Raw genomic sequence first — 10,725 nt, forward strand, 5'->3', positions numbered from 1 at the left:
GGAGTACCTGAAAAGATTGTGGAGCAGCTTAGCTATATAAAAAAAGATAGTTTGATTAATAAAGTCTACTGAGTAAACAGCTTAAATAATGACCTTAATGTACTGGATAAGCAGTTGTAATATTATTATTATATAATACTTTTTCTTAAGTACAAGACGGGAATAATTATTTTTATTACTATATTTATTATTTATGTATTTATTTAAATGTACACTACAGTGTTTACAGAACAAATGAAGACAAGTATGGGAAGACATACAGAGCCAAATAAGGACCAATTGAAAAAAAAAAAATCAAACAGAGGGGATAAAAAATAATTTTGACAGAGGCATATGAAAGAAAGTCTAATAAAATGGATTTAAAAAACCCCAGAACAAAACAAAAAATGATAAGATAGAAATAACTGATATACATCTCCTTAATCTACCCAACCTACTCCATGACATTTCAGATGGAAACGTACTGTTTACGCCACTACATTTATTTTGCAGGTAGTCTAATTACTGTAGCCTATAGAAAATGGCACTTAGAAAACTGACACAAACATTCTGCATCCAAAATAACTACTTTTATTTGAAGCATTTTAGCTGATTATATTAAACAGTATTAGTATTTTTTCGAGATATATAGATGGATGTACTTTATTGATCTCAAACTGGAAAATTCTTGTGTTACAGCAGTAGGTTATCAAGATATTGCACGTGAGAGCAAAAACAGTAAATATACATATAAACACTATAAAATACAAATATATATTAAAAGATAATAATTCAAGCTAACGAATTGAATATGTAATTTTAAAATATATAATTACGTTGGGGCTATATGGTGGTGTTGTGGTTAGCACTCTCATCTCACGGTTCGACTCCGGCCTGCGGCTCTTCTGTGTGGAGTCTGCATGTTCTCCCCGTGTCAGCTTCCTCCCGCAGTCCGAAAACATGCAGTTTGGGCTTGATTGGTGACTCCAAATTGGCCGTAGGTGTGAAGGAGAGCGTGAATGGTAGTCTGTCTCTATGTGTGTCAGCCCTGTGATAGTCTGGCGACCAGTCCAGGGTGTACCCCGCCTCTCGCCCAATGTCAGCTGGGATCGGCTTCAGCCCCCCGAGACCCGAGTTCAGATAAGCGGTTAAGGACAATGAATGAATAATTACATTGTCTTTTCACACTGATATATAATATCAAATAACCACGTAGAATAAAAACAAAACTTTAGTAAATTAAATACATGTTGCGACCCGAGTTCAGATAAGCGGTTAAGGACAATGAATGAATAATTACATTGTCTTTTCACATTGATATATAATATCAAATAACCACGTAGAATAAAAACAAAACTTTAGTAAATTAAATACATGTTGCGACCCGAGTTCAGATAAGCGGTTAAGGACAATGAATGAATAATTACGTTGTCTTTTCACATTGATATATAATATCAAATATCCACGTAGACTAAAAACAAAACTTTAGTAAATTAAATACATTTTGTGGCTCATTCTTATGGTTGACCTCCAAATGTCTCCAATATAGGCCCAAAAGTAAAATATAATCACCTTCATCTCTGCCTTTCAGCTCAAAGCTCTAATATCAGGGTTCGTACACTTTAGAAGTGGTCAAATTCAATTATTTCACAAGGACTTTCGAGGTCAACTTTCAAGCTTTTCCAGTATCTTACACCTGTTGTAAATTTCATGTTTTAGATAAGTACTTACATACTAAAAGGGGGAGATTTCACTTAACCATACCAACAGCGATGGTATTACACTTCATTTCAGATAGGCTACTCATTATTTATTTTTTTACATTGAACATGTGATTATCTATAGTCTATAGATGGATAAAGTCAGATTGCAAGAGAAATACAGTAAGAATTTTAAGCATTTACAAGCACTTTATCCAAAATCCAAGCACTTTTTAAACCTTGAAAATACAGCATTTAAATTCAAGCATTTTCAAAGATTTCAAGCACCCTTACGAACCCTGTAGTATTATTCAAAATCCTGACATTTATGACAACATATACACAAACAAATTGACGGTTTGTTTTTTTCACTGAAAAAGTAATTTATTTACTTAACAGAGAAAAAAAAGCAGAAAAAGCATACATGTCACATCTGTTATTTTGGCATTAAAACCCACACAAAAATCAGGCAAACACCCTGCAACAGTACAGTAGATACTCGTGCCTGCAGAGGGCAACAGTGTGAGCCCAGCCACGTTTTCACCACAGTTCAACCTTCATTATTTTTAAAAAGCTTCTGTAGTTTTTGTTCAGCTGTGTAATACATCATGTTGCCTCTGGAGTGTATTCTGTGTATGTGTACATGTCTGCATCTCTGTGTCTGTGTGTGTAATTAGGGGGGCATGCATTATATGTTGACATGTAGTCCAAGCTAAAAAACGAAAAAAAGAACAAGAAAAAAAACAAGGAAAGAACCCTGATTATGGTCAGAAGTCTTTTTCTTCATTTGCTCATTTAATTTTGCTTTTAAGGTCTTTTCCATTCGAAATCTTCATAGATCTGACTCCGAGCCTTTCTTCCCTTTCTTGTTTCCCTGCCATCAACAACAAAAAACAAAACAATTATTTCTTAAAAGTGCAACAACTTGTTTTTTTTTAACCTCATTAAGGTTAAAGGTCAATAAAAATACAAAGTGAACAAAACAACATACAATGAAATTCCCCGTAGCATTGATGAAAAGTAGAAAATGTTAAAATTCTCCGAACTGAAACGAAACTGATATCTACTCTGACCTCAGCTGGGTGTAATCATAAACTAACTAACACTTTTATTGCTGTATCTCTGTGCTGGGGCTTATTTAAACGGCAACTTCTCTCACTTCATCTGACTTACTGGCTGCATTTTGTCTCGTCTACAGAAAGAGAAGGAAGGAGCATGCATGCACACACATATGCATGACAATCCCACCCACACCATGGATTGTGGATTCTCAGAGTAAAATCTCATCTTTGCATCTCATGTCACTCAAATTTAAGACTTGAACCTGAGCCCAGTTCTTCCTTGTAAATGACTGAGTGATGGTTTGACCTCTCACCTGATGTTTTGGTTGTTCTGACTGCAGACCTTTGACTTTAGACCTTTCTTGTTCAAGGGCACCATGTAGTGATGCTACCTATAAAAAAACATAATGCAGATGCACATGAATGTAAAAATATCACTCAGACAAGTGTTCCTCTCTCGTAATCTTTATCTGGCCATAACCCACCTGTAAAGACAGTTCTTCTTTTATGTGTAGTAGCTCTTCTACCTGTAGAAGGAGTTCTGCTTTATCTTTCACTGAAGGAGAGAAAAATAATAAAATATCAGACAGATTGTATCAAATCTTCATTAGAAAACAAAAGAGATGGAAGGAAAGGGAAGGAGGGCTTTGTTTAACTCACTTTCTCCCTGTTGGAGCATCTTAAGCAGCTGTGAATTTCTTTGTTTCACCTCTCTGTATTTCCCCTGCAGAGTTGAGAAGCAAGAACAGAAACGTTTTGTTTTTAAACAATTTATGACTTATACAATCCATTCAGGAAAGGCATAAGAGACTACATTTACAAAAAACACTAATATTCCACTATTACTCTGAATAGGACAATATTCTGAGGTTAATGGAAAGTAAGTAAAGTAATGGTAGAGGGAGGCTCTGTTCACCACCCGTGGAAAACTTTGAAAAGATCCTATTTGTGTACTTAAAAAAAAAAAATATTTATTTTTTACATATTTTGACATAATTAACGTTACATTAAATGGAGTATGCATGGCAGCATGTAAACAAGAATATTAGTTTTTCATAAGCCGCCTAAACAGCTAAGTAAAAATATATTTTTTCGGAACAAGGGGAAAAAACAGAATACTTTGTGTATGTAAACTTAGTCATTGTGTTAATTAAAACAGCTGTAACCAATAATAGCAAACACATTCACCAACTAGATGTTTCTAAGCCTTTCTCAGACTGATCAGAGTGAAATGATAGACTGATGGGGAAACTGCTCACCTCCCACTGTGAGATGTTCTTCTTTAGCTTATCAATTTCCTGGTCTTTCTTTTCCAGCTCGTACTTCAGCTGCTCTGCTCTGGGATCCTGACAGGAAGAACAGTGTTAGAAAAGAGCAATATGGAAATTTTCGTCTTTGTAGAGATTCAGCTGCATGGACAGACTAAAGAGATGTAAAGGTTTGGTATGAAATGGCAAGGAAGAAAAGTTGGCTGTGTATTTGTGGGAATAATTCAACAAAATATAGTTAAAAGGCCAAGAACTCAACAATACAACGAAACTATCCACTTCCACCTAAATCTCCAATAGGTCACTGTTTTCTCTCAGTAAGTTTACTGCAGACTGGACATGACGACTGATCAGATGGGAGATGTGAATTTTTTTACAACATGAGAGGAAGTTAATCTGAAATCAAACCAATAATGTAAACACAAAACAAAGAAAAAATCAGAGGTGAGAAGAAATTCACCTTTGACTGTATACTTAACATGTATTTCTGATCTGTTCTCTTTCTGATAAACCGCATAAAAAAGATAGATGCAAAAAAACTCAGCATTATGTGTAAGATTTTTTCATGTGCTTTCGACATTCGGGGCATACTATACACTAACAGCTGAACCAGTAGTTTGCTCATTTGTGTGTGTTTCAGTCCGTCTGCTCACTGGTTCGTGTTCTGTGGACGTGTTCACTTCTTGTCCCTGGCTGTTGGTGTACTGCTCACGTCGCCTCTCCTGTTGGATGATCCGAGTGACGTCATCTTCAACCTTGTTAAAGAAACGCTCCTCCTGCCCGATTCCCAAAGCGAGATTGGCCACTCTGGCGTCCTGGATGGGAGTGAGGTCAGTGTTTAAACGGGTTATACCACATTACATGCCACGCATCAAACCCTGTGCATACTATCGACAGGTGATTTAAATACTTATTCTATATTAATATACAATAGGGATACATGTTACACCGAATGTGTTGACAACAGTGCAACTTCACGACTGGAGTTAAGAAAAATGTGCTCGGGGACTTTCCTCACCTCTTTCTCTTGTTTCTTATTCAATTGTTCTGCAAAGTGAGTGAGTACATTGACATTAATATTATTCTGGAAATCTGTTCAGCTACAGACTGCAGTGCATGAAATTCTAGTTTGATCAGGAAGTTTTTGACCTGCACTGCCTTCAGCCTGGAAGTCTTGCAGCGATACTGTCTTCTTGTCTTTTGCCTGCTGATTCTTCTTTTTGTCCTTCTTCCCTCCTCCCTCTTTTCCTCCTTGAGACTTTGGCGAGGAGTTTGTGTTGTTGTTCTGAGTGAAAGCACATCATTTGACTTCTAAATTACAATTCACAGCAAACTTCAATAAATATGACTTCCAAATAAAACTGAATTCAACCTGCATTTCATGCTAGAAATGATTTTAATAAATCGTAAACTCATACTGACATCTAGGAAACATTGCCATTTCACAGATAGGAACACAGGCATGAATGGTGTGCCGAATTAAGAGCAATATAAAACTCTGAACAGGTTATCTGCACACAATTGCATTTAATGTTTTTATGCTTTTTAACATCAACAGAACGAAAGAAAATCCAATGCCATCTTCACAGCAGAATGAATGCATGTTGGGCTAAAATGTGCTCAATGTGTTAATATGGGGTAACATTTTTCCAATATTTATATACATACATCTAATGTAACAAAAATGGAAAATAAAATATAAAATGATGAAAATATGATGTTATAATATGTTAAATACAATTAACTGTATTCCACCATTAAGCATTACCTGAAACAAATCCTAAAAACACAAAAAAAATTTTGGTGCTTTTAAATTACAATAAGCTTGAAATCCTTAATTTAGACAACAGAGACTTGGAAAACAATAAATCAATATGCAACACAATATTATTGCTGAGTCGCTATGCATGTAAATACAGACTGAACACAGACAAGTCAAAGTCAGGAGTCCAAATCTGCAGATATTTCCCCAAATATGCAAAGGATACATATCAGTGTGTCTATGTGTATGTCTGTGGGATAAATTTACCGGTTTGTTTTGTTCGTATTCCAGTTTACTTAGAATCAAGGCTTTTTCCAAGTCTGCTTCATAAAGTTCAGAGGTTATCTGGAGAGGGAGAAGGAAGAGATGATAACATCCAACTGAGACAAGTAGATGGTACTGTCTGTAAGGTCAGATTTTCCCTGATAGAACTACAAGATTTGGTGCACCCTCACTCCTCCAAGTTTTCACTAACAATAGGAAAAAGGTGGCATTTAGTAACTGTATCTATCTGAATCTGAAGCTCTGAATACCCTGCTTCGGGCTTAAACTACTGCATTCAGCCCTCTTCTCCTGACCTCTGAGCAGCTCTGCTAAGACAGTTGGAAGAACTGTGGTTTCTTGAAGAGCAAGTTAATAATTAAGAGAACATTATCTATTATTTATTAAGTTATGGCTCACAATCTCCCACATTTATTGTTGTTGTTATTCTCTCTTACCTGCTCGTCCCTCTGCTTCCACTGCTGCCACCCCTCTGAAGGCATATTGTGGTCCCCTGATGCAGGGCTGAGAAGTTCACTGGCTATACCTGACAGGGTCATACAGGGAGGCGGGACACAAGACTTCTGAGGAATCTTCTTGAAGGCCAGATTACGCAACTGGTAGAAAGAGAGACATGACATTATTTGAAACCGACTGTTATGATCACTGTTGCTACAATTATGAACACCATCTTGCTCTATTGTATGCCATTGTTGCACACACCATGTGTGCCTTCAAGTCTCAATAGAGCCTAAAAAGACCTTCTGCTCATCAATTAGATAAGGGCACTTTTTGTCCTGTTTTTTTTTTTTTTGGAACAAATTGACTGATGATGTGAGATATGACAAATTTGTGTCCACTTTAAAAACACACACTGAAAACTAATGCTTCTTAGGCTTATAATTAGTTGCTATATGTATGTGTGCGTCTGTTGCTTCCATTTGTTGTGTGTTCAGTTTAGTTCTAATGTGTGATAGAATTAAATATATTGGATGAGAGATGGGGTCAGATCAGCAATAAAAGCACTTGCAGCAATATGAGCACTAGTCATATAAAGATAAAATGCCAATAAGATGCAAGATAACATTGGATGACATTATTAAAATAATGTAGCCCTTTATAGATATATGAAAAAGAGGATTGTGTGTAAAAGTCGCCCTTTATCAAACAGTACTGCACAAATGTAATGAGAAATAGGAAATGAGATATGTGATATGAGAGAATGAAATATTGAGAGACGGCAGATGGTGTCCTGGAGGATCTGCTCCCAGACCTGAATCAGGTCATCAGTGAGCTCCTGGAAAGCCTGTGGTGGTACTTGGCAGCTTTGGATGCACCTATACATAATGTCTCATAAATGCTCAATTGCATTTAGACCAGGGGAACATGAGGGCCAGTTAATGGCATCAATGCCAGGAACTGCCAACACACTCTGGCCACCAGGAGGAACCCAGGGCCCACTGCACCAGCGTAAGGTCTGAAAATTGCTCCGAGGATTTCATCCTGGTATCTAACAGCAGTTAAGGTACCGTTAGATATGACATGGAGGTCTGTGCAGCCCTCCAACAATATAACTCCCCAGACCATCACTGACCCACCGCCAAACAAGCCATGCTGGATGATGTTACAGACAGCATAACATTCACCACAGTGTCTCCAGACTCTTTTACACCTGTCACATGCTCAGTGAGAACCTGCCCTCAGCTGTGAATAGCATGGGAAGCCAATGGACTTGCGGACTAGCGGACTTGCTAGTTCAGGTGTTCTCTCATAAACCGCAACTGTGCTTTGCAGTGCTGGTCGGTGAGCACAGGTCCCACCAGAGGACCTGTGCTCACTGACAGTTTGGTCAGAAACATCAACACTAGTAGCCTGCTAGAGGTCATTTTGGCAGTGCCCCTCCAGTTCCTCCTAACGCAGAGTAGTAGATATCAGTCCTGCTGCTGGGTTGATAACCTACTACTGTCCTATCCAGCTCTCCTTGTGCAATGGCTGATAGCAGACACAGCAAACCTTCTTGCGACCATAGGTATGGATGTGCCATCCTGGAGGAGCTCGACTACCTGTGCAACCTGATTGAGCTGCAGGTACTGCCTCATGCTACCAGTAGTGACAAGGACAATAGCAGAACACAAAACTAGAGAAGAATCAGTCAGGTAGGACAAGGAGAGAGAAATTGTCTGTGGCCACGACATGCAAAACCATTCCCTTTTCGGGGGTTGTCTTGCTTTTGCCTCACCATTACAGCTGTTGTCCCTTTCATTTGCACCAAAGCAGAAATTGATTCACAATCACTGTAATTCCTAACTGGACAGATTGATGTCCCTAAAGTTTAGCTGACATGGTGTTATAGTGTGACAATTAAGTGTTTCCTTAATTTTTTGAGCAGTGTATGTTTTAAGAAGCCTGGTGGTAAAATCTGTCTTTGAGTCTGGGATCATCTGCCAGACAGTAACAAGGAGAACAGTCTGTGTGGTGGGTGGCTGTGGTCCTTCATGATGCCGTGTGCCTTTCATGGGAGACATCAGGGAGATGGTTGCCAGCAATGTGATGTGCTGTGCCGCCTCCACTGCTCTCTGTAGTGATTTGTGGCTGTGGGCAGAACATTTCCCTTAGCAGACCATGATGCAGCCTTTCAGCAAGCTCTCAATGGTACACATATCGAAGTTTGTGAGGTATGTGCAACCATTCATGGCAAACCTCCTCAGTCTTCCTCAGGCTGGCAAGTTACTTGGTCGACTGAGAGCTATGTAGCCATCTTACGGTGCACCGGTGAAAGGATGACATGGTTTCCTTACTACCAGATATGGTAATAAAAATGGTCCAAAATGTAACATCTTCTTGGGGGAAGACCCCCCCCCCAAACACCTCCACCAAATTTGTGCAACTAAGTCTTTCACAAATTTTTGGAAAACACTGAAAGTGTCAAAAAAATGTGAAACTACATTCTTTACATTTTCTCAGATTCCAAGGTGACCTCTTCGAATGTATTGTTATTTCAGATCATCAGTCGAAAGCTAAGACATTTTTAGTTTACAATTATATAAGTCAAAGAAAGGCAGCAAATCCTCAAACCAGAGAAGCTGAAACCACAGAATATTTTACTTTAGCACAATTATAATAGTTTAGAATAGAAATGTCTTTTCTGTCAGCCGTATATTCGACTTAATATCAGCTCTGCAACACCATGAGGTGACCTGTCATGAAATGTAACAAACTAAATTGCCTTGACTTGCTGAGGGCCCATTTCTTCTACTGTTAGAGAGACTGAAATATTATGGAGTTTTTGGTTGCTGCTAATCAAGCAATAAAACTGGAGGCCAACACTTACCCTAAACAACTGAAAGCAAAACAAAGAACACTGCTTTCTGTACCTGGCACCACCCTGTACCGTTTCAGTTCAGGTGAAGTGAAACAATCACCAGTCATGTCTGTCACAAAATGCCATGAATGCACCTTATCACACACATTATATGCAGAAGAGGATCGTGAGATGCTTCTGCCACTCACCTCATTAGCCTCAGTCTGCTGCTGCTCCTTCTTCTTCTTTTTCTTGTCTTTCTTCTTGTCGTTGCACTGACCCGCTTTCCCCCCGGCTCCTGCTGCCTTTCCTTGTCGGGGCTTCCCAGAGGAGTCCCGTCCGCTTTTGCTGGTGGGCTTCCCCGCATCGGAGACGTCGGAGTCCGAATCCGAGTCTATCTGGAGCAGGGCGAAGCGGGAGGCGGTGGTGGGGACGGTGATCATTGCAGACGATGCCATTTCGATAAGGAAAACTAACTGATGACAAAGGGAGACGAGGAACAATGCAGTTAGGGTAACTTGAAGCTGGCCACAAACCGAGTTAGCTTCTAGTCGCAACCTCTTTCAAATAATAACATTAACACTGACAACAGCTTCATTTAAGGCAACAGAGTGTACGGTAAGGATGTTTCATGAAACAAGCAGTCGTGATGATCACTGTTCTGTGATTTGAACCGACCACTGCTAACAGTCTGGTGAGAGAGGCAGTTAGCTTCATATAGCAGCAAGTTCACACAGCGTTAGCTAACTGTACAGCGCTTAGCCGGTCTCGTTAGCTTCTAAACAAGTGCAAAAGTAGCGATGTATGACAGTCAAAAACACATTGATGAACTCACGCTGATCTTATGTTTTAAATACACTTGCTGACTTATTTTGAAGAGACAATTCTTACGAGAAAAGTTGTAAAAGAATACTTTCACCTGTTCGTGAAGGTGTTCTCGGTTTACTGTTGGTCTGCTACCAGCGGTTTGCCCGAGTACAGGAGCCCGCTGGTGCCAAAAAGGATAAAAGCGATTGCTGATCGCCCTTTAGATTGGAAGTGCCTGATTTTAACAAAGAAAACGAACGGTATTACACTTTGTTTATTGACTATCCCAGGGGTAGGCAACCTGCGGCTCCGGAGCCACATGTGGCTCTTCAGGCCATCTGCAGTGGCTCCCTATGACTGTGACAAAAAAATTTACATTTTAATTTTCATTTATCATTGGTGTAGGCCCAAAGCAATTAGTATTCTTCAATTGTAAAAATGTTAAGCTTATATACGGCAGTAAAGCATTTCTTTTTAACATACAGTCATGGAAAAATGATTAGACCATCCTCGTTTTCTTCAGTTCTTGGTCATTTTGATGCCTGGTACAACTAAAGGTACATTTGTTTGGACAAATACAATGATA

At 39.0% G+C, this 10,725-nt stretch overlaps 1 protein-coding gene across 1 annotated transcript; it reads right to left on the minus strand.

Annotated features, from left to right (window-relative positions):
• Positions 1–2,191: 2,191 nt before the first annotated feature.
• On the minus strand, positions 2,192–10,403 carry gkap1 (G kinase anchoring protein 1). The gene is made up of 12 exons (XM_059338212.1): positions 10,252–10,403; positions 9,542–9,808; positions 6,490–6,648; positions 6,038–6,115; positions 5,158–5,293; positions 5,027–5,055; positions 4,662–4,823; positions 4,000–4,086; positions 3,401–3,464; positions 3,226–3,296; positions 3,055–3,132; positions 2,192–2,553 (listed from the first exon to the last, which is right to left on the minus strand). Exons 2-12 carry the CDS (start codon positions 9,788–9,790, stop codon positions 2,512–2,514), a joined length of 1,155 nt encoding a protein of 384 aa, XP_059194195.1. The 5' UTR covers positions 9,791–9,808; positions 10,252–10,403; the 3' UTR covers positions 2,192–2,511.
• Positions 10,404–10,725: the final 322 nt, after the last annotated feature.

The sequence above is a fragment of the Centropristis striata genome, chromosome 7 (genome assembly GCF_030273125.1).
Source record: "Centropristis striata isolate RG_2023a ecotype Rhode Island chromosome 7, C.striata_1.0, whole genome shotgun sequence".
NCBI lineage: Eukaryota > Metazoa > Chordata > Actinopteri > Perciformes > Serranidae > Centropristis > Centropristis striata.

Bases quoted from the DNA above. Each gene is read 5' to 3' on its own strand.
- gkap1 (XM_059338212.1), bottom strand. From the start codon at position 9,790: ATGGCATCGTCTGCAATGATCACCGTCCCCACCACCGCCTCCCGCTTC. The intron at 6,116-6,489 runs GTAAGAGAGAAT...CTCCCTCTCCAG, and splicing joins GGAAGCAGAGGGACGAGCAG to ATAACCTCTGAACTTTATGA. The intron at 5,294-6,037 runs GTAAATTTATCC...GCTTTCACTCAG, and splicing joins AATACGAACAAAACAAACCG to AACAACAACACAAACTCCTC.